The 24538-nt window shown below is 47.5% G+C and overlaps 1 protein-coding gene across 1 annotated transcript in view; it reads left to right on the top strand.

The window, feature by feature from the left end:
* The window catches only part of LOC142281758 (mitogen-activated protein kinase-binding protein 1-like), a 30144-nt gene extending 6098 nt beyond the window's left edge, over positions 1–24046 (top strand). The window contains exons 2-7 of the mRNA XM_075332896.1: positions 9138–9249; positions 9333–9396; positions 11354–11476; positions 11654–11745; positions 19288–19355; positions 23723–24046. Coding sequence (XP_075189011.1) covers positions 9138–9249; positions 9333–9396; positions 11354–11476; positions 11654–11745; positions 19288–19355; positions 23723–23779 — 516 coding nt within the window. The 3' untranslated portion in view covers positions 23780–24046. The remainder of the gene's footprint in view (positions 1–9137; positions 9250–9332; positions 9397–11353; positions 11477–11653; positions 11746–19287; positions 19356–23722) is intronic.
* Positions 24047–24538: the final 492 nt, after the last annotated feature.

The raw sequence follows: 24538 nt of genomic DNA, 5'->3' as shown, positions 1-24538 counted from the left end.
CATGTTGTGATGTGTGAGGTGTGTGTGAGGTGTGTGTGAGAGTGAGTGTGATCTGATGTGTGTGTGTACTCACCTGGGAATCGGGGCTCCGTGTCAGTTGGGCCAGAGCGAGCGTGGATTGCGTGAGGGGGCGGGGCCTGCAGAGAGCCGGGGCGAGAGGCCAATCCGTGGGGGGGGCGGGGCCATGGCGAGCCCAGCGGCCAATCAGCTTTGTGTCACCGTAAGGACACAATTTCGGAGCATGACAGACAGACAGACAGACAGACAGAATAAGGCAATTATATATATAGATATAATGTGTGTGTGTGTATATATATATATATATATATTATTAATAATAATAATAATAATATTAATATTACACATACACACAGCCACATACACACAGCTCTGGCAAACATTAAGAGACCACTTCCAAATGTTCAGATTTTCTGATTTTTCTCTTTATAGGTATATTTTTGAGTGAAATGTAAGTTGTTCTTTGATTCTATAAACTACTGACAATGTCTCCGAATTTCCAAGCAATACATCTTATATTTATTTTTTCAAAATGAGAAATGGTCAAAATAACAAAACAATGCGCTGCTTTCACACCTCAAATAATGCAAAGAAAACAAGTTCAGAATCATTTAGAAACAACAATACTAATAATGTTTTACCTCAGGAAGATTCAGAAATCAATATTTTGTGGAATAACCATGATTTTTAATCCCAGCTTTCCTGCGTCTTGGCTGCTTTCCACCAGTCTTTCACACTGCTTTTGGGTGACCTTATGCCACTCCTGGTGCAAAAATTTAAACCGTTCTTTATTTTATGGCTTGTGACTATCCATCTTTCTCTTGATTACATTCCAGAGGTTTTCAATGGGGTTCAGGTCTGGAGATTGGGCTGGCCATGACTGGGCTTTGATGTGGTGGTCCTTCATCCACACATTGATTGACCTAGCTGTGTGGCATGGTGCATTGTCCTGCTGGAAAAACCAGTCCTTGGGGAACATTTGCTTGAGCAGAAGGGAGCAACTGTTTTTCCAGAATAACCTTGTATGCGGCTTGATTCATACGTCCTTCGCAAAGTGTAATCTGTCCAATTTCTAGAGTAAGGTGATCTTCTCTGATGCGTCTAATTTTCAGCTTTGTGCAGCACCTGATCGTCTAATGGTTAGACGGAGACCTGGAGAGGCGTACGAGCCCCAGTGTCTTGCACCCACTGTCAAATTTGGTGGAGGATTGGTGGTGATCTGGGGATGCTTCAGCAAGCCGGGAATCTGGCTTTGTGGGTGGGTAATGAGTTGATCTTTCATAAGGAATTTTGCAAAAATGGATTTTTAAAGTAAATACAGCATCCTCATGTGGTCTAAGAGATCTAATTAACAATGTATGGAGTTAGTATCCTATAACCTGGTGACAGGTCCAATTAACTTTTTAAAGGTTATTTATTGGATGATATTGCAGTATATTTGTGTGGTTGTCATAAATTCTTTTTCCTGTTTATGACTGGAGAGTTCATGTAGCTCGCCTGTTACGACTGTGTTTTATGTGAAAATATAGCTGTATAAATATAAGAAACAGCAATGCAATCTCCAGATGTGCACGCTCCTGTGATCTTATCCTCAGAGGTCATCTTTTCCCCTTTATGCTGAAAGTGTCAAAATGATTTATGCGGAGCCACCGTGAAATACTGTTACATGGTCCATCTGGAAGATATATATATATCAGACCAAAAGTTTGGACACACCTTCTCATCTCTAGAACAACTGTTAAGAGAAGACTTTGTGCAGCAGCCTTCATGGTAAAATAGCTGCTAGGAAACCACTGCTAAGGACAGGCAACAAGCAGAAGAGACTTGTTTGGGCTAAAGAACACAGGGAATGGACATTAGACCAGAGGAAATCTGTGCTTTGGTCTGATGAGTCCAAATTTGAGATCTTTGGATCCAGCCACCGTGTCTTTGTAGAAAAGGTGAACGGATGGACTCTAAATGGCTGGTTCCCACCGTGAAGCATGGAGGAGGAGGTGTGATGGTGTGGGGGTGCTTTGCTAGTGACACTATTGGGAATTTATTCAAAATTAAGTCATACTGAACCAGCATGGCTACCACAGCATCTTGCAGCGGCGTGCTATTCCATCCGGTTTGTGATTAGTTGGACCATCATTTATTTTTCAACAGGACAATGACCCCAAACACACCTCCAGGCTGTGTAAGGGCTATTTGACTAAGAAGGAGAGTGATGGGGGGCTACACCAGATGACCTGGTCTCCACAGTCACCTGACCTGAACCCAATTGAGATGGTTTGGGGTGAGCTGGACCGCAGAGTGAAGGCAAAAGGGCCAACAAGTGCTAAGCATCTCTGGGAACTCCTTCAAGACTGTTGGAAAACCATTTCCGGTGACTACCTCTTGAAGCTCATCAAGAGAATGCCAAGAGTGTGCAAAGCAATAATCAAAGCAAAAGGTGGCTACTTTGAAGAACCTAGAATATAAGACATATTTTCAGTTGTTTCACACTTTAAGTATTTCATTCCACATGTGTTAATTCATAGTTTTGATGTCTTCATTGTGAATCTACAATTTTTAGAGTCATGAAAATAAAGAAAAGTCTTTGAATGAGGTGTGTCCAAATTTTTGATCTGTACTGTGTGTATATATTATATAATATTTTATAAAATGTGTGTTCAGCATTTTCAGCTTAAAGGGAAAAATGACCTCCGAGGAGGATATTCTGCAGGAAGATTAGGGTCCCGGCAGCTGTCACAGGCGTGTGCACATCTGGAGATCGCATTGCTGCTTATGTAAAAAGCTGTGTAATCACAAAGGGATTCCTCACTTGGCAAAATAATTTCTATTCTTTTCCAGCTTTGTTCCTACATTTTTAGTTTTCATTTGTTCTGTATAGAACTTGCAATGTGGATTTTCATACAGCACCACCCATGTCACAAGAGCCGTTTTTGTGCGTAAAGTAGCTTTGTACTAAAAATGTTCTTACATCTTATTTTCGTTTACATGAAAATTTGGTAGATGAGCTTTTCGGCTGTGCGCCCACGATCAGAGTTCAGTGTTTTGGACGCAATGTGTTATCGCTGTGTTGTACAGTACAAGCACAGTGAATGGGATTTATAGAAATTTCACGCCCACAGTGCTTATGTTTCCCGCCGCGTAAACTGACCTGCAGTGCGGCTTCCCGAGCCTCAGCATGTAAATATGTAAAATTTATTTATTTATTTTTTTTGCTGTGGAGCCGCAAGTGTTCTCTGCGAAGTGCCCCAAACCTTGATTGTGGGCACAAGCAGCTGCTGTCTCCTGTGGAGAGCACTCACAGCCCCGCAGGAGAGGACATGCTGCATCCAGGATCATGGGCATTAGCATTGGGGTATGTTCACATGTTGCTTTTTTTGGTGCTTTTTTTTTTTTTTTTCTGCAGCAAAACCTACGTGTTCTCTTGGAAGTAAAAAAAAAAATGCTGGCCCCCTTTATTATGCTGGCTCCTTTTTTATGCTGGCCCCCTTTTTTATGCTGGCCCCCTTTTTTATGCTGGCCCTCTTTTTTTTATGCTGGCCCCCTTTTTTTATGCTGGCCCCCTTTTTTTTATGCTGGCCCCCTTTTTTTATGCTGGCCCCCTTTTTGCACAGGCAGATAATATGCACTGCTCCCTCAGCCCATCAGCGCGATGCAGTTTCAGCACCACGCTTCTGATGGACAGCGGCTGTGCATATTATATGAGCGGGAGAGCAGGAGATAAACGCTGCCGCTCCCAGCCCCAAGCAGTCCCCAGCACCGCTCCAGAGCTGCCCGCACCTCCACTGGACTCTGTGTGTGTATATATATATACACCCCCCCGTATATTCGGATTATAAGACGCACCCCCTACTTTCCCCCAAATTTTGGGGGAAGAAAAGTGCGTCTTATAAAGCGAAAAATACGGTAAATGATAAAAGGGAAAAAGTAATAAGCATGAAAAAGAGAGAGAGAAAAAGGGAGCGAAAGAAAAAGAGATAGAGAAGGAGGTAGGCGAGACTTTAGAGAGTTAAGGCACATTTGTCACCATATGGCTCCATTCAGCAGTCTCAAATTAAGTCCTTGTCTTGCCTGCTTGTTCATGAGCTGCTGCCTCTTCCTCCTCTTTTCCCAGCTGAAGTCGCCATCTGTCGCTTTTCCTTCGGACTGGCTGGTCTGGATCTCGATTGACTCCACTCTGGCTCGTTGTCGGGTCTAACTGCAGATGTTATGTTTGCAGGATCTGCATGTTTCAGATCAGTGAAAGTCCCTTCTTTTCCATTCCTCTCCTGTCGCCGTGTTCTCCCGTCCTGTAGTATCTCTCGCTCCGCCTCTGAAGGATCCCGAAAAGTCTTTGTGACCCCATCTGCTCCTCTTACTCTTAGTATTGCTGGGTATAAAAGCTGAAATTTAATGTTTTTGTGATAGAGGGCAGTGCAGATCTGGCTAAATGCTTTTCTTTTTCATGTGACTTCTGCCGAATAGTCGCCAAATAATAGAATCTTGTGTCCCTGAATGCATAGTGCCTGTTTCCTATTCCTGAAGGCCCGTAGAATTTCTTCTTTATCTTTGTATTCCAGGTATTTTATAATAACCTGTCTTGCTCTGGACATTTCACCTTGCTTGGGGGTATTATCATTGTTACTGTGACCATCTCTTTGCTCCCTTATGGGTCCCACTCTGTGCGCTCTTTCTACACGGCAGCTATTTGGTAAGCCTAAAGCCTGGGGTAATTCTTTTTCACAGATTGAGTCCAAATATTTTGTTGTCACTGTCTCAGACAGACCCACCAGCCTTAAATTATTCCTCCTAGATCTGTTTTCAAGATCTTCTATTTTATCCTTCATAAGCTGAGCATTAGTGTTTAGCTCCTTAAATCTGCCCTCCAATCTTGTCAGATTCTCTTCAGCATCAGATACTCTTTGCTCTACCTCTGTCAGTCTCATATCATGGTGCTCCACATCCTCCTGCAGCGCAGCCAAAGCCTCCTTCACTGAGGTTGCTATTGCCTCTCTGATTTCTGCTGTCAGATGATCTGCCACTTCTTTTGCCAGCCTTTTGTAATCCATCTCATATCTTTCCCCTAAGCCCAATGTCTCTGTACCACTCTGCATACTCTGAATTCTTCTGTTATCTTGGCCCCCTACACATTGCTGCAGCAGCCCTTGTGGTTCCTCTCCCTCCTCCCCCTCCTTCCTCCTCACTGTGGGTGCCATGTTATCTGCACTCACCCTCTCCTCCCTCTGCTCTGGGCTTGAATGGTGTTCCTCCACTTCTGAGGAGATAACGATCCATGCACTGACAACTGGTAATTCAGTGCAGCCTTTATATGTTGGCCTAGGGTGCTATTTGTTTCTGTAGGTCGCTGTATATTGCAGGGGTTGTATGGAGCTGCTCCTTCTCCCTCCTCACATCTCAGCGCAGGAACAGGAAGTCCCGGATTTTTCCTATTTTTATGGCTTCCAAATGTGGACAGTTTTATTTTTATTAGGGCAATCTGATACCTCTGGTCTTCCCTTGTAAATTGTTCTAACCTGACAAGTTTTGTTCCCAAGAGTCAATTTATAGGAGAATAATTTTATCCCAGATATTTTTTATGTTCTCATAGTTTTTTTCCACAAATTTGTCAAACAGTTCATTAATGGCCATTCATTACTCTGTGTTCTCACTGCTCACCCAAGTATTCTTTTTCTTTTTTTAAACCTCTATACAGTTCCAGAGACTTGAGCCTTTTTATTCAGTGCTAATTTTTTTTCCTGTTCCAAGGGGGCATGGCTTATGGTAATGCAGAGCAGCTGAAAGACACGCCCACGAGGATTCTATGAGCCACGCTTTTTTGCAAAGGCCATAAAAGTGAGCACTGTATATGTTGAGGAGAGCCATAAGATGAAATACTTAATTAACCTCTTGACAAGGCATTGTGGGAAATATGTCGATTTGCCTTACATAATTCAGGTTTCAGATCATATACATGACACAGATATAAAGGTGGCTGTCATTGCCTGTTTCTCCACACCTTGCCTGGAATGCAAGGAATGTCCAGGTGTAAGAAGATACCATATAAGAGAAGACCAACCCAAAGATTAGAAGACATCACAGACCAAACCATCAGCATGGATCCACTAAATGACGTCCCTCCCATCATTATGGTTTCATCCACTGGAGTCAGACCCGCCCATCAACAGCAACACGGATCTCCCCATTGGCTAGCTCATGGACTGTCCCACTAAATGGGCATATCTGAACTTGTGTACGCCCCTAGCCTATATCAAGAGGACGCATGCTCTTCTCTGTCTGTTTGGTGCCATTTTTCTACTGTGACCAAGAAGAGACTTCATATCCGACTGTGTCTGGTGTGAATTCTTTTATGCATGCACTTGGCCCATATCAATTCGGCCAGGCAGTAGGCAACTAGTGATCTGTGGTTAAGAGTTCACCTTAACATATATATAAATAAAGTCCTGAATCTCTAGAACCATGTGGCAGATTTAACAAAAAAAAGGTGGTATATTCGGAGGAGCAGTGGGAATAAAAAAAAGAGCCAGAAATGTATGCATTTGATCTGGCAACAGGTCTTTAATGGGGCGTCCAAAGAACTACAGTGGATCCTTGCTTAACGAGAACAATCCGTTCTGGGACTGTGCTTGTTAACTAAGTTACTCGTTCAGCAAAGCAAGATTTCCCCAACTTGTTAAATGTCCCATCCTGGTCCCCTATTCTGTCATTCCAAACATGTACAAACTCACACATACACAAACTCACACATACACAAACTCGCACAAACTCGCATGCACATGCATGCACTTATTATATGCTCACCTTACCTTCCATTGCATCGCTGGTCTCCTGGGACTTGCTGTTCTCTGGTAGGGGGCCGGGCTGTGTATCGGGTTACCATAACGACAAGGGAGGAACTTCTGCGGCCAGAGCGCTGCCTTTGAGTAGCGTCTGACAGGAAGTTACTGCTTCGTCGCTATGGATGCTGATGCACAGCCTGGAGTGGAGCGCAGCGGCAAACTACAGGACCCAGGAGGCCGGTGATGAAACGGAAGGTACACTATATTATATTATATGCTCACCTTACCTTCCGTTCCATAGCGGGCCTCCTGGGTCTTGTAGTTCGCCGCGAGGATGTGCATGTGTGTGTGTTTGTTTGTGTTTGTGTGCACATGTGTGTGTGTTTGTGCGTACATGTGTGTGTTTGTGTGGACTGCAAGTGCGGGTTAGAGCACGGTGGATGTACAGAACCGGAAGTGTGTGCGGTGAGGATTTCGCTCGTACAGCAAAGCTTTCTCGTAAAGCGGGTTACAAATTTACAGAAAGCTTTGCTTGTTAACCTCTTCACGACTGCGGGCCGTAAAATTACGTCCCTGCAGTCATAACCTTACTGCCCGCGGTCTGCCGGCAGCATCATGCTGCGATCGGCACACATCTCAGCTGATTTTCACAGCTGAGATGTGTGCCTGCTAGGCACGAGCAGAATCGTTATCTGCTCGTGCCGTTTAACCCCTTATATGGCGCTGTCAATATGTGACCGCGCCATTATAAGCGCGATCGCGGTAAAATTTTACTTACCGCCCGATACCGGAAGTCACGTGACGCGATCACGTGACTCCCGATAGTTGTCATGGTAGCACAGGGTTATGTGATGACTCCTGTACTACACCTGACTTGCTTTCACTTTCGCTGTGCCAGCGGCACAGCAAAAGAGAAAGAGAGCGTATCTGCTGTTTACAGCCTTGTAGCTGTGATCAGCAGATACTGCAGAGCGATCGGATTGCTGATCGCAATAGCCCCCTAGGGGGACTAGTAAAATAAAAAAAAAATTTAAAAAATTAAAAAAAACCCTAAAAGTTAAAATCACCCCCCATTCGCCCCATTGAAAATTAAAGGGTTAAAAAAATAAAACATATACACACATTTGGTATCGCCGCGTTCAGAAACGCCCGATCTATTAAAATATAAAATCAATTAATCTGATCAGTATACGGCGTAGTGGCAAAAAAATTCCAAACGCCACAACGACGTTTTTTTTGTCGCCACAACTTTTGCGCAAAATGCAATAAGAGGCGATCAAAACGTAGCCTCTGCGCAAAAATGGTACCATTAAAAACGTCAGCTCGAGACGCAAAAAATAAGCCATCACTGAGCCATAGATCCCAAAAAATGAGAACACTACGGGTCACGGAATATGGCGTAAAATGTGCGCCACTTTTTTCGGACAAACTTCCGTTTTTTTTAACCCCTTATATAAAAGTAAACCTATACATGTTTGGTGTCTACGAATTCGCACTGACCTGAGGCATCACACCCACACATCAGTTTTACCATATAGTGAACACAGTGAATAAAATATCTCAAAAACCATAGTGCTATTGCACTTTTTTTGCAATTTTTCTGCATTTGGAATTTTTTTTTGCCGTTTTCCAGTACACTATATGGTAAAACTGAGGGTTTCATTTAAAAGTACAGCTCGTTCCGCAAAAAATGAGCCCTCGCATGACCATATTGACTGAAAAATAAAAAAGTTACGTCTCTCAGAAAAAGAATGGCGAAAAAAAAAAACAAAGCGAAAAATCAGCCGGTCGTGAAGGGGTTAAGCGAAATTCTTATTAATTGGGTTACTTGTTAAGCGAGGTTCCACTGTACTTTATTAAAGTAATCATTTCATGGCAAATTCCTCAGATCTATTGTTTTGGGTTTTTTTATTTTTTATTAAACCACATAGCCACCCTAAAAAATGAATTCTTGCCTCCTGACATTTAAAACTGAAAATGGGGGAGACGGGTGCCATTATGTTTTTCCATCGGGTTCCATTGGGGCTACAACCGCTTTCATCACCAATGAATATTGTTACCAGGTGAATGTAGCTCGGCCACAGTTGTGTAATTTCCAGAACCGCAATAAATATTATTTTTATAGGAATAACCCATTAATTTAAAAAGCTAATGACGCGATCACCAGTGTGCTATGTAATCTAGAAACTAATATTTGTAACTTTTTAGTTAATTTTCCTTTTTTCTTTTTTTTTGGAACTTTGTACAGATTCCACGCATAAGTCCTTAATACTTTACCTTTACTTTTATCCTAGGAATTAGGATATTTTACCCTTTGTGCCATAGCTGACACTTTCGTGCTCTCTTTAGGTACAGACAGACCCATCCGGCCTCTATATAGCAACCAGCTGCTCAGACAAAAACTTGTGCATCTTTGATTTCTACACTGGGGAGTGCGTGGCCACCATGTTTGGACATTCAGGTAGCGATCAATTATAAAATCATGGAAATATATAGCACTTGACAAGATCACCAATAACACAGATTGTATATTTGTCCTTTCAGAGATTGTGACCGGGATGAAGTTTACCAACGACTGCAAGCATCTGATATCTGTGTCTGGAGACAGGTGAGAACCTAAGTGTAAGGCTTCTTTCACACGTCCAATGTTGGATCGCAATGCATGGATTGATCATGGCTCACCTGAGCGTTACCATTTCATAGCAAAATATGACGCTGTTGCGCTCTGGCTGCGGCCAGTCCCTGCATTGTGATCCGACATCAGACCAAATTGCACAACAATTTTAATTTCACCATATTATATGATAATGCATTGATAGTGTGAACTCTGCTATGAAAATCTGTTTTTTAAGGCTTTGGGGTTTGTTTATTTTTCTTTTATGTTACATATGCATGCAGGTTAGAAAAGAGGATTTTGAGTACTAATCTTAAAATTGCTTTCTCTGTGTTTATTGGGGGACACAGACACCCATGAGTGTACACTGCTGCCACTAGAAAGCTACGCAAAAAGTTAACGGTCCCCCGTGCCCTCAGAACCACCAGAAGCTTTATCTTCCGATCACTTCCTTCACTAATTGATCAGCTTCGTACCAGTTGGTGCATGTACCTTGTTGAGGAGAAGCTAAGAGGAACCTGATATGTACCCCATGCCCCCAAAACCACCAGAAGCTGTATCTTCCTATCACTTCCTTCACTAATTGATCAGCTTCGTACCAGTTGGTGGATGTACCTTGTTGAGGAGAAGCTAAGGGGAACCCAACAGGTCCTCGTATCCCCAGAATCAACATCAGTGGTATCTTCCTATCTAAATTCCCTGCTTTACAGTGCCTTTGTTAAATTGCACACACAAACAGACCTCAAAGTATTTTTAAAGTCCCTTTATGATATGCAAATTAACCCTTTCACTAGTCAATGGGGCGTTGGGTTCCCCAGACTAGTCGGCCCACTTAGCTTGTTATCATGCGCTTGTTGGCATGATAACATGATTTACAAGAGCCGGCGTCATTGCCAGTGCTATACAGATCTCGCCCATGCACACAGCTCCAGCCGGCTTATAATATGTGGGGACTAAAAATGCGCAAAAGACTCCTCCTGCGAAGGAAAAAAATAGCTGCTAGATCAAAGCCCAGGATTTGTTTTAGACAAAGAGGAGGGGAGAACAAAAAAGAATCGTGAGGGAGCCCGTGCGTCTGATATTGCCTGAATGAGAGAAGAAACAAGCTGCAGAGGAAAAGGGGGCGGGTGCGTCAGGGAGCATAACGTGCCTTCTAAAACGTTGTGTTTGGTTCCGGAAAAGGAGAAGCCTAAATTAATAAATTGATCCAACATTGAAGCCCTAAGGGACTAGACCCTTAAGAAGTTATCCCCAGTTGCCTTAGGTCCTAGGAACTAAGCCAGGAAGAGCGATGGCCTTGGATATGTCAGAAGGCCAAAATCCCCCAAGATGCCCACACAGTCAAAAAGATCTGTGAAGAGAAGATACCTGAATCTAGATCATGATCCTGAAATCCTTACTGCTACAGTCACTGGGTACCTTCTTCTATCTCCCTGCATACGTTTCGCTGTGGTGGGGGGAGCGGGCTGGAGAAAGGTGACAAGGACCATCTGCCTCGATGCCCAAATGATCTTGAAGCGTTCGAGAATAAGAGTTCTGCCTGGCAGCCAGAGAGGGGTGATGTTCTCAGTACTGTGCTCTTACAAACAGGGCTGAGAGCAGACCTCTGTCTGCCTCCTAAGGACACTAAGCAAAAACCGATTATCTCACTGTCCGTTGGTGGGTGTATGCTGAGGAGGAGTTAACTTTTTGCCTAGTGTCAGTCTCTTAGTGGCAGCAGGATTCTCTGTGTCCCCCCTGTGAGGCTCTGTGTCCCCCCTGTGAGGCTCTGTGTCCCCCCTGTGAGGCTCTGTGTCCCCCCTGTGAGGCTCTGTGTCCCTCCAATAAAGCGCTAGAGAAAAACCATTCACATTGTACTGTTAATTGTTGCAGATTTGTGTCCCATTGCTGCAACAAATTTTGATCTAATGACCATGGCCTAAAACCTCTATACTGAACACTTTTTTTCCAGCTGCATTTTTATCTGGCGTCTTAGCTCAATGATGACAATCAACATGCGCCAAAGACTCGCTGAAATAAAGCAATGCGGGAAAGTGGGGGAAAAATGTGCACCAAACAAGACCACAAATGCCAGGTAACCCCCTTTTGTATGTTATTTTTGTGATTTAGTAGAGAGAAAATAAAGCCGGACATAATCTGATCTACTCCGGGGCCGTGCGGATGGACTGTGGCAGTTGCACTAGTTGTGTATGTTTTTATCGGTGTTACTAAATATATACATTTTAGAACAATTATTTTCTTCTTTTCTAAGACGTGAGACCGTTGCTGTGATGTCGACACCTGCACTTTCATCTCATAGTGACAAAGATGGGGTTGATGAAGGCAGTGACGAAGATATGACTGGTAAGGGCTGCTTATACCGGTAGTGGGTTTCCGTGTATCCCTTGTATCCAGCTACAGTGCTGGCCAAAAGTATTGGCACCCCTGAAATTCTGTCAGATAATACTCAGTTTCTTCCTGAAAATGATTGCAATCACAAATTCTTTGGTATTATTATCTTCATTTATTTTGCTTGCAATGAAAAAACACAAAAGAGAATGAAACAAAAATCAAATCATTGATCATTTCCCACAAAACTCTAAAAATGGGCCAGACAAAAGTATTGGCACCCATAGCCTAATACTTGGTTGCACAACCTTTAGCCAAAATAACTGCGAACAACCGCTTCCGGTAACAATCAATGAGTTTCTTACAATGCTCTGCTGGAATTTTAGACCATTCTTCTTTGGCAAACTGCTCCAGGTCCCCGAGATTTGAAGGGTGCCTTCTCCAAACTGCCATTTTGAGATCTCTCCACAGGTGTTCTATGGGGTTCAGGTCTGGACTCATTGCTGGCCACTTTAGTAGTCTCCGGTGCTTTCTCTCAAACCACTTTCTAGTGCTTTTTGAAGTGTGTTTTGGGTCATTGTCCTTCTGGAAGACCCATGACCTCTTAGGGAGACCCAGCTTTCTCACACTGGGCCCTACATTATGCTGCAGAATTTGTTGGTAGTCTTCAGACTTCATAATGCCATGCACACGATCAAGCAGTCCAGTGCCAGAGGCAGCAAAGCAACCCCAAAACATCAGGGAACCTCCGCCATGTTTGACTGTAGGGACCGTGTTCTTTTCTTTGAATGCCTCTTTTTTTCCTGTAAACTCTGTTGATGGCTTTTCCCAAAAAGCTTTACTTTTGTCTCATCTGACCAGAGAACATTCTTCCAAAACGTTTTAGGCTTTCTCAGTTAGGTTTTGGCAAACTCCAGCCTGGCTCTTTCATGTCTCAGGGTAAGAAGTGGGGTCTTCCTGGGTATCCTACCATACAGTCCCTTCTCATTCAGACGCCGATGGATAGTACGGGTTGAAACTGTTGCACCCTCGGACTGCAGGGCAGCCTGAACTTGTTTGGATGTTAGTCAAGGTTCTTTATCCACCATCCGCACAATCTTGTGTTGAAATCTCTCGTCAATTTTTCTTTGTCGCTCCATTGGGAGACCCAGACAATTGGGTGTATAGCTTCTGCCTCGGGAGGCCACACAAAGTATTACACTTTAAAAAGTGTAACCCCTCCCCTCTGCCTATACACCCTCCCGTGGACCACGGGCTCCTCAGTTTTATGCTTTGTGAGGAAGTAGGCACACATCCACTCATGCATTCTCATAACTTAGTTGTCGGTTGGAAGAAAAGAGGACCCCCACGTTGTCCCCGGCATGTTCCCTTCTCACCCCACTATGTCGGCGGTGTTGTTAAGGTTGAGGTACCCATTGCGGGTACAAAGGCTGGAGCCACATGCCGTCTCCTTCACCATCCCTTATGCGGCTCTGGGAGAAGTGGGATCCTGAGCGGTCATCCATTTGCTGGGACCATGCTCCATCCGCAGCCCCTGGTGGAACCTGCCGGACCGGAGCCTCTTCAACCCCAGGGACCGGGCCCTGCTACTTAAAGGTACTCTGTGTCCCCATTGGGGACTGTACAGGGAGCGCACCTTCTTCCCGGAAGCCGCGGTAGTTGTAAAACTAAGGAGGCAGGTGGACTTCCGCGCCGACCGGGCCTGCTTGTCGGGCGCGGCCTCAAATTTAGTCCCCGGCTTCACCGCGGCCTAGTCGCGAAAATCCCGCCCCCGGGCCTGCCTGTCAGGGGTAAGGGCGGGATTACCGACATGACGTCGGATGTGAGGGCTGGAACATCCTGCAGGTCTTCCTCCCCCCTCACTGACCACTGTGGGGACCCCAGACTCCCGCTTTTTGCTGGCGCCGCCCTCGGCTCCACTCCTCCCCTGAGAGCTCCGGCGGCCATTTTCTGGCATTCTGCCGGTGGGTGCTTCTCAGGGGAGCTCAGGGTGAACACAGCACCCGGTGCTGGTCCCCCTAGGGTGCCGGATACATATGTATATATTATATATATATCTGTTCGGACAGACTGTATACCCTTTTTCACATTTACCTTCAGTGGTCACTCTCCTAGGAGACAACAGCATGTCGTCCACAAGGAGCAAAGCTACTGAGGCACAGGTTTTTTTCGCGGCCTGTACCTCTTGTGGGGCTATGTTACCTGCGGGATCCACCTACCCTCACTGTGAGCAATGCTCGACTCCTGCCTCGCTTGCTCAGCCGGAGCCTCGGGCACTGGTGGGCCCCTCGGCTCATGTAGACCCCCCCTGCTCCCCCTGAGCAGGCTGCAGGGACAGAGTCACCGGTGTTGGCCCTCAGTCATTTTCATATGAACAAATGGTCTTCTAAGCTCCTTGAGGCATTGCAGTCCAGACCGGACCTTTCACAGGCCCTGGCCCCTGTTAGCTTGTCTCCTCCAGCCTCCGCTTGGTTAGCGCCGCAGCGCGCTCCCAGGTTGGGCCCTAGGTCTCAGGCGGAGGATTCCTGCCCGGACCGCAGTCCCAGACCGGCTAAGCGGTCTCGCTGGGACTCTTCCCCGACTTCCTCACGCAGCTCGGGATCCCAGCTTGAGGACTCTCAGGAAGACGAGGCGGACGGGGGAGCTCAGGGCTCTGGCCCTGACTTCACCCTTAACCTTGATACTCCTGAGGGGGACGCCTTAGTAAATGATCTTATCTCGTCCATCAAACCAGGTGCTGGATCTCTCTCCTCCGCCTCCTCCTGTAGAGGAGTCGGCTTCTCTGCAGGAGAAACACCAGTTTCGGTTCCCCAAACGTACACACAATAAGTTTTTTGATCACTCTAACTTCAGGGATGCTGTCCAGAAGCCCAGAGCGGTCCCGGACAAGCGCTGGGTTAAACGTCACACTGACACGCGTTACCCCTTTCCATCTGAAGTCGTTAAGGGTTGGGCTCATTCTCCCAAGGTGGATCCTCCAGTCTCCAAATTGGCTGCTAGGTCCGTTGTGTCTGTTGCAAATGGCTCATCCCTGAAGGATGCCACTGACAGACAGATAGAACTCTTGGTGAAGTCCATCTATGAGGCCACGGGCGCGTCTTTCGCCCCGGCCTTTGCAGCCGTGCGGGCTCTCCAAGCAATCTCAGCTTGTCTGACGGAGTTTAATGCTGTCACATGGAATTCTGCTCCGCATGTTCCGTCTTTGACTCTCGGGCATCAGCCTTTTCGTCCTACGCCATGAACGCCGTCCTGGACTCCACTAGCCGTACGGCTGTAGCATATGCTAACTCCGTGGCAGTCCGCAGGGCCATGTGGCTGCGCGAATGGAAAGCAGACTCGGCTTCAAAAAGGTTCTTAACTGGTTTGCCCTTTTCTGGCGACCGTTTATTTGGCGAACGATTGGATGAGATTATTAAGGAATCCAAGGGAAAGGACTCCTCCTTACCCCAGTCCAAACCTAAGAGACTTCAGCAGAGAAAAATCCAATCGAGGTTTCGGTCCTTTCGTCCCTCCGCCAAGCCACAATCTTCTTCGTCCAACAGGCCGGAGAAAGGCCAGAGGAACTCATATGCGTGGCGGTCCACGTCATGACCCCAAAAGGCCGCAGGAGGCACTGCCTCCAAAACGGCCTCCTCATGACTCTCGGCCTCCCCTAGCCGCATCCTCGGTCGGTGGCAGGCTCTCCCGCTTTGGCGGCGCCTGGTGGCCACAAGTTCAAGACCGATGGGTGAGAGACATTCTGTCTCATGGTTACAGGATAGAGTTCAGTTCTCGTCCTGCGGCTCGTTTCTTCAGAACCTCTGGGCCCCTTCTCAGGTGGCGTGTCAACAAAGCCTTGCAGTCGCTCTGGCGACTCTCCAGGGACAAACAGCTTTCTCTGCAGGCGGGGGTGCAATCACTTCTTCGGAGTCAGTCACACCCCTTAAGGCGCCTCATGCACTTCCTGGGGAAGATGGTTGCAGCTATGGAGGCAGTGCAGTTCGCGCAATTCCATCTGCGGCCACTCCAATGGGACTTTTTTTCGCAAAATGGGACAAGAGTGCGGCTTCCCTCGACAAGAACATCTCTCTTTCCCTTGCAACCAAAACATCACTTCAGTGGTGGCCCCTACCCACATCTCTGTCTCAGGGGAAAATCCTTCCTACCCCCAACCTAGGCCGTGGTCACCACGGATGCGAGACTGTCAGGTTGGGGAGCGTTTTTTTCTCCACCACAGGGCTCAAGGAACCTGGACTCCGATAGAATCGTCCCTTCAGATCAATATTCTGGAGATAAGGGCAGTATATCTAGCCCTATTGGCTTTCCATCGGTGGCTGGAGGGCAGACAGATCCGAATCTAGTCGGACAACGCCACTGCCGTCGCCTACATCAACCACCAAGGCGGCACTCGCAGTCGTCAAGCCTTCCAGGAAGTCCGGCGGATTCTGCAGTGGGTGGAAACCACAGGCTCCACCATCTCCGCAGTTCACATCCCGGGCGTAGAAAACTGGGAAGCAGATTTTCTCAGTCGTCAGGGCATGGACGCGGGGGAATCGTCTCTGCACCCAGAAGTGCTTCGAGAGATCCATCGCCACTGGGGAACGCAGGACGTCGATCTCTCAAGGTCCCGGCCTTCATGGCACGGTCTCAGGATCACAGACCTCTGGCAGCGGACGCTTTAGTCCAGGATTGGTCGCAGTTTCGACTGCCTTATGTGTTTCCCCCTCTGGCGATGCTGCCCAGGGTACTACGCAGGATCAGGTCCGACTGCCGTCGCGCCATTCTCGTCGCTCCAGACTGGCCGAGACGGTCGTGGTATCCGGATCTGTGGCATCTCACGGTGGGTCAACCGTGGGCACTTCCAGACCGCCCAGACTTGCTGTCACAAGGCCCGTTTTTTCCATCTGAATTCTGTGGCCCTCAACTTGACTAGGTGGCCATTGGTTGCTGACTCCTAGCGTCTTCAGGGTTATCTCAGGATGTCATTGCCACCATGAGACAAGCCAGGAAGCCAACGTCCGCCAAGATCTATTACAGGTCTTGGCAAGTCTTTCTATCCTGGTGCGCTGATAACGGCTTTCCTCCATGGCCGTTTGCCTTACCCACATTCCTTTCATTCTTACAATCTGGAATGGACAAGGGTTTGTCCCTCGGCTCTCTCTCTAGGGCCAAGTATCCACGCTCTCCGTGTTTTTCTTTCAAAAGCGTCTAGCCAGGCTTCCGCAGGTCCGCACGTTCCTGCAGGGGGTCTGCCACATGGTCCCACCTTACAAACGTCCGTTGGAACCTTGGGTTCTTAACAGAGTCCTGACGGCTCTTCAAAAGCCGCCTTTTTGAGCTGCTGCGGGATGTCTCTCTCTCCCGTCTTTCACAGAAGGTGGCCTTCCTGGTGGCAGTCACATCACTTCGGAGAGTGTCTGAGCTTGCAGCGCTGTCATGCAAGGCTCCCTTCCTGGTTTTCCACCAGGATAAGGTGGTTCTTCGTCCTGTCCCGGAATTTCTCCCTAAGGTAGTATCCCCTTTTCATCTAAATCAGGATATCTCCTTGCCTTCCTTTTGCCCTAATCCAATTCACCAGTGTGAAAAGGATTTGCACTCTTTGGATCTAGTGAGAGCACTCCGGTTCTACGTGTCTCGCACGGCGCCCCTGCGCCGTTCAGAGGCGCTTTTTGTCCTTGTCGCTGGCCAGCGTAAGGGCTCTCAGGCCTCCAAGTCAACCTTGGCTCGGTGGATCAAGGAACCGATTCTCGAGGCCTACCGTTCTTCTGGGCTTCCGCTCCCTTCAGGGCTGAAAGCCCATTCTACCAGAGCTGTAGGTGCGTCCGGGGCATTGCGGCACTGGGCGACGGCTCAGCAGGTGTGTCAGGCAGCTGCGTGGTCTAGTCTGCACACTTTCATGAAGCACTATCAAGTGCATACCTATGCATCGGCAGACGCCAGTCTAGGTAGGCGAGTCCTTCAGGCGGCGGTTGTCCACCTGTAAGAGGGGGCCGTTTTCGGCTCTTTTTATTGAGGTATTCTTTTACCCACCCAGGGACTGCTCTTGGACGTCCCAATTGTCTGGGTCTCCCAATGGAGCGACAAAGAAGAAGGGAATTTTGTTTACTTACCGTAAATTCCTTTTCTTCTAGCTCCTATTGGGAGACCCAGCACCCGCCCCTGTGCCCTTTGGGCTGGTTGTTCTTTTGGGTTATGGTCTTCAGTTCTCCGAACATCCTTCGGATTGAATTTACCCTAGACCAATTTATAAGTTTCCTCCTTCCTGCTTTTGCACCAAAACTGAGGAGCCCGTGGTCCACGGGAGGCTGTATAGGCAGAGGGGAGGGGTTACACTTTTGAAAGTGTAATACTTTGTGTGGCCTCCGGAGGCAGAAGCTATACACCCAATTGTCTGGGTCTCCCAATAGGAGCTAGAAGAAAAGGAATTTACGGTAAGTAAACAAAATTCCCTTTTTCTTTTCCTCCACGTCTAGGGAGGTTAGCCACAGTGCCATGGGCTTTACACTTCTTGATGACACTGTGCACCGTAGACACAGGAACTTTCAGGTCTTTGGAGATGGACTTGTAGCCTTGAAATTGCTCATGCTTCCTCACAATTTGGATTCTCAAGTCCTCAGACAGTTCTTTGGTCTTCTTTCTTTTCTCCATGCTCAATGTGGTGCACACAAGGACACAGGACAGAGGTTGAGTCAACTTTAATCCATGTCAACTGGCTGCAAGTGTGATTTAGTTACTGCCAACACCGGTTAGGTGCCACAGGTAAGTTACAGGTGCTGTTAATTACACAAATTGGAGAAGCATCACATGATTTTTCAAACAGTGCCAATAATTTTGTCCGCCCCCTTTTTATGTTTGGTGTGGAATTATATCCAATTTGGCTTTTTGACAATTTTTTTTTTTTTCATTGAAGACAAATTATATGAAGTTAATAATACCAAAGAATTTGTGATTGCAATCATTTTCAGGAAGAAACTGAGTATTCTCTGACAGAATTGCAGGGGTGCCAATACTTTTGGCCAGCACTGTAGTTGCTTTATACCTGAGCTGGACACAACTGATGCACAGTTATTACCTTGCACACAGGTCCGGCGTCCATAGTCAGGTCTAAAATAATTCTGCATGCAATGTTTTTTGTTTTTTCATTCGGCTCTATAACCATGCTATTGCAAGAAATTTGATATTAAATATCTACCTTCCTGAACAAGGTGGAAAAAGTGGATCTGAACCAAAGTGACACAGCAATAGGCTGAGCCCTGTGCATATTATATATGGCAACCCCCTTAATATTGCATTTGGACTCCTTATTTTAAATGACATGAGCTGCAATACCAGACAGTCTGTAGACAGCAGCCATGTTTTATTATAATGTCATACCCATTAACGTGCACAATCCGTTCAACCAGACTGTCAGTAACGTTACAACTAATATGTAATTTCCTTGATAAAGCTTTCCCATTCTTACAATTAATTTCTAAGTAATTTTATGTCATAAAGCGCTTTATATTGTATTTGAACATGCCTGAGCGGATTTTTCTAATGACCTCTATGGTTATAGCGTCTTTGTATCTTGTATTTCAGGTTCTGAGAAGAACAATGACCTTGACAATTCTTTCGGGAGAAGTTCATCTTTCTGGGAAATGAAGAGGGTAAGTCTTAGGATGGCCTAGACATAAGATGTTTTTAAGTAAATCCTGCCGCTTACTGTAGGATCAACTGTCCATCATAATAATTAAAGAAGACCGATCCACAGGATATTCACTGCCTAGCTAAAAGGCATGTGTGTAAAGCCCCTTTAATGCTCATTACAGTCATACCTTACTAGTAGAATTTCATTGGGGCATTTCTGAGAAATCTATTTTTCAAGTTTTATGCACAAGTGCATCAGGGTGAATTTTCATTATACTCAGGTATTTCTTTGTCGCTCCATTGGGAGACCCAGACAATTGGGGTGTATAGCTTCTGCCTCCGGAGGCCACACAAAGTATTACACTTTAAAAAGTGTAACCCCTCCCCTCTGCCTATACACCCTCCCGTGGATCACGGGCTCCCCAGTTTTATGCTTTGTGTGGAAGGAGGCACACATCCACTCATGCATTCTCATACTTAGTTATGTCGGTTGGAAGAAAAGAGGGCCCCCACGGGGCCCCCGGCATGTTCCCTTCTCACCCCACTACGTCGGCGGTGTTAAGGTTGAAGTACCCATTGCGGGTACAGAAGCTGGAGCCACATGCCGTCTCCTTCACCATCCCTTAGCGGCTCTGGGAGAAGTGGGATCCTAAGCGGGCATCCATTTACTGGGACCGTGCTCCCTCTGCAGCCCCTGTGGGAACCTGCCAGACCGGAGCCTCTTCAACCTCAGGAACCGGGCCCTGCAACTCAAAGGTACTCTGTGTCCCCATTGGGGACTGTGCAGGGAGCGCACCTTCTTCCCGGAAGCCACGGCAGCTGCTGAATTGAGAAGGCCGGTGGACTTCCGCGCCGACCGTGCCTGCTTGTCGGGCGCGGTCTCAAATTTAGTCCCCGGCTTCATCGCGGCCTAGTCGCAAAAATCCCGCCCCCGGGCCTGCCTGTCAGGGGTAAGGGCGGGATTACCGACCTGACGTCGGATGTGAGGGCTGGAGCATCCTGCATGTTTCCTCCCCCCTCACTGATCACTGTGGGGACCCCAGATTCCCGCACTTTCCTGGCGCCGCCCACGGCTCCACTCCTCCCCTGAGAGCTCCGGCAGCCATTTTTTGGCATTCTGCCGGTGGAGGATTCTCAGTGAACAGCTCTGCAGCTCCGGGGGATCTAAGGCAGGGAATCTGGAGGACACACTCCGCTTGTTAGCGGTCGGTAAGCCACACCGGTCACCCAGTGCTGGTCCCCCTAGGGTGCCGGAATATATATATATATATATATATATATATATATATATATATATATATATATATATATATATATATATTATATATTATATATATATATATATATATTATATATATTATATATATATATAATATATATATATATATGAATATATATATATATATATATACACGTATCTGTTCGGTCGGGCTGTATACCCCTTTTTTCCCATATACCCTCAGTGATCACTCTCCTAGGAGACAACAGAGCAATGCTCCATCCCTGTTTCGCTTGCTCAGCCGGAGCCTCGGACACTAGTGGGCCCCTCGGCTCATGTAGAGACCCCCCCTGCTCCCCCTGTCAGGCGGCAGGGACAGAGTTCGCCTCTTCTGCTGAGAAACTCTCTGAGTCACTTTCACAATCCATGGCTCAGTCTATGGACAAATGGTCTTCCAAGCAGCTAGAAGCTTTGCAGTCCAGACCGGTACTTTCACAGGCCCCGGCCCCTGTTGGCTCGTCGCCTCCAGGCCCCTCTCGGTCCGCGTCGCAGCGCGCTCCCAGGTTGGCCCCTAGGTCTCAGGCGGAGGTCTCCTGCCTGGACCACAGTCCTAGACCGGCTAAGCGGGCTCACTGGGAATCTTCCCCGACTTCCTCACGCTGCTCGGGTTCCCAGCTTGAGGACTCGCTGGAGGACGAGGCGGACGTCGCAGCTCAGGGCTCTGACCCTGACGTCGCCCTTAACCTTGATACACCTGAAGGGGACGCCTTAGTAAATAATCTTATCTCGTCCATCAACCAGGTGTTGGGTCTCTCTCCTCCGCCTCCTCCTGTAGAGGAGTCAGCGTCTCAGCAGGAGAAACACCAGTTTCGGTTCCCCCTCCAGTTCGTGGCATTGCCTTTCGGCTTGGCGACAGCACCACGGGTTTTCACCAAAGTCATGGCATCCGTTGTGGCGGTCCTGCATTCTCAGGGCCACTCGGTGATTCCCTACTTGGACGATCTCCTAGTCAGGGCCCCGTCTCGGGGGGCGTGTCAACAAAGTCTATCTGTCGCTCTGGCGACTCTCCAGCGGTTCGGGTGGATCATCAACTTCCCGAAATCCAAGTTGACACCGACCCAATCACTGACGTACCTTGGAATGGAGTTTCATACCCAGCAAGCGTTAGTCAAGCTTCCGAGCGACAAACAGCTTTCTCTGCAGGCAGGGGTGCAATCCCTTCTTCGGAGTCAGTCACACCCCTTGAGGCGCCTCATGCACTTCCTGGGGAAGATGGTGGCAGCTATAGAGGCAGTCCCGTTCGCGCAATTCCATCTTCGGCCACTCCAATGGGACATTCTCCGCAAATGGGACAGGAGGTCGGCTTCCCTCAACAGGAACGTCTCTCTTTCCCTTGCAACCAAGACGTCACTTCAGTGGTGGCTCCTTCCCAATTCTCTATCGCAGGGAAAATCCTTCCTACCCCCAACCTGGGCTGTGGTCACCACGGACGCGAGCCTGTCAGGATGGGGAGCGGTTTTTCTCCACCACAGGGCTCAGGGAACCTGGACTCCGTTAGAGTCATCCCTTCAGATCAATATTCTGGAGATAAGGGCAGTGTATCTAGCCCTATTGGCTTTTCATCGGTGGCTGGATGGCAGGCAGATCCGTATCCAGTCGGACAACGCCACTGCCGTCGCATACATCAACCACCAAGGCGGCACTCGCAGTCGTCAAGCCTTCCAGAAAGTCCGACGGATTCTGCAGTGGGTGGAAGCCACAGCCTCCACAATCTCCGCAGTTCACATCCCGGGCGTAGAAAACTGGGAAGCAGATTTTCTCAGTCGTCAGGGCATGGATGCGGGGGAATGGTCTCTGCACCCAGACGTGTTTCGAGAGATCTGTTGCCGCTGGGGAACGCCGGACGTCGATCTCATGGCGTCACGGCACAACAACAAAGTCCCGGCATTCATGGCACGGTCTCAGGATCACAGTGCTCTGGCGGCGGACGCGTTAGTTCAGGATTGGTCGCAGTTTCGACTGCCTTATGTGTTCCCTCCTCTGGCGATGCTGCCCAGACTGTTACGCAAGATCAGGTCCGACTGCCGTCGCGCCATTCTCGTCGCTCCAGACTGGCCGAGGCGGTCGTGGTACCCGGATCTGTGGCATCTCACGGTGGGTCAACCGTGGGCGCTTCCAGACCGCCCAGATTTGCTTTCACAAGGCCCGTTTTTCCATCTGAATTCTGTGGCCCTCAACCTGACTGTGTGGCCATTGAGTCCTGGCTCCTAGCATCTTCAGTGTTATCTCAGGATGTCATTGCCACCATGAGACAGGCCAGGAAGCCTACGTCCGCCAAGATCTATTATAGGTCTTGGCAAATCTTCCTATCCTGGTGCGCTAATAACGGTTTTACTCCATGGCCGTTTGCCTTACCCACTTTTCTTTCATTCCTTCAATCCGGAATGGACAAGGGTTTGTCACTTGGCTCTCTCAAGGGCCAAGTATCTGCGCTCTCCGTATTTTTTCAAAAGCGCCTAGCCAGGCTTCCGCAGGTCCGCACTTTCCTGCAGGGAGTTTGCCACATAGTACCACCTTACAAGCGTCCGCTGGAACCCTGGGATCTTAACAGGGTGCTAACGGCTCTTCAGAAACCACCTTTCAAGCCGCTGCGGGATGTCTCTCTATCACGTCTTTCGCAGAAGGTGGCCTTTCTAGTGGCAGTCACATCACTTCGGAGAGTGTCTGAGCTAGCAGCGCTGTCATGCAAAGCCCCCTTCCTGGTGTTTCACCAGGATAAGGTGGTTCTGCGTCCGGTCCCGGAATTTCTCCCTAAGGTGGTATCCCCTTTTCATCTCAATCAGGATATCTCCTTGCCTTCATTTTGCCCTAATCCAATTCACCAGTGTGAAAAGGATTTGCACTCTTTGGATCTTACGAAAAGAGGCTGTGGAGAGAAAGCGCAAATAGGGTCTTACCCCAAAAAATATAGGAAGGGGAGGGGGGAGTAACACTCACCAGATGCAGTTGTGAGAGTCACAACTACTATAACAGCATGTGATATCGATCCACGGCTGCAGCCACCAAACAGCAGATAACAGAGAGTAGAGGAGAGATGGTGTTTACTTGCCGCGCCAACGGATCACTTAGACAGATGTTTAGATTAATGTCACTTTTATTTTCATATAGGTCGACGCGTTTCTGGAGCTTCTGCCCCCTTCATCAGGACCATCAGATATCAAATAACATCAAATCTGCCCCATTGGGACGATACAAGCAATATATAATCACATTGACGTCATCCGACCATCCCTCAAAAGAAAAAAACCGGCGGGAACCGGTGCCACGTTGTCAAATGTGACGTACTTTATATCATTATTAAAAAAATAATAAAGAAAACAAAAAACATAGAGCAGAGAATAAATTATGATGATACAGAACATTATACAGTAAAACAAAATGCAAAATAAATAAAATTGTACATATAATACAAACAACCCAGTGTAATAAAAATGTGAACAAAAACTTCTTTATCCTTTCAGTTTCAATCATATGTGTATGACCGCATAGCCACATGTTGTGCATACGTGAATCAACCATGTATAACCAAGTGTCAAAGATGGGAGAAGAACTCTCCTTCTCGTGCGGGCTGATCAAGTGAATGTGTATATTTATACTCGGCATCTATCAATGCCGCCACTATAGACGTGTGTATCGCTAATCCCGTGAAGATAAACCAAAAAACAGCTAAGGAGATTAACTCGCATTGCACGCGAGCCCCATCGGGATGCCGCTACTCAATGATGAACTCAAAGTTCATCAAAAGCAGTAGCGAGCAACTCGTGGGACAGTGCTTTCTAGGAACAGACAAGGTAGAGACCGCTTCTGACCGATGAACTCAAGCTGCGGTTCACCAAAGGACAGAAGCGTGGGAAATGCCGATAAGCGCATGCGCCAAGGTCTGGATCCAAAGTACAAAAGTTCACTGAGAGGGCAAGAGCGTGG

This window comes from Anomaloglossus baeobatrachus, unplaced genomic scaffold (genome assembly GCF_048569485.1).
Source record: "Anomaloglossus baeobatrachus isolate aAnoBae1 unplaced genomic scaffold, aAnoBae1.hap1 Scaffold_483, whole genome shotgun sequence".
Classification (NCBI taxonomy): domain Eukaryota; kingdom Metazoa; phylum Chordata; class Amphibia; order Anura; family Aromobatidae; genus Anomaloglossus; species Anomaloglossus baeobatrachus.
The sequence above is the reverse complement of the archived record's forward strand: the minus strand, read 5'-3'. Positions and strand labels throughout refer to the sequence as shown.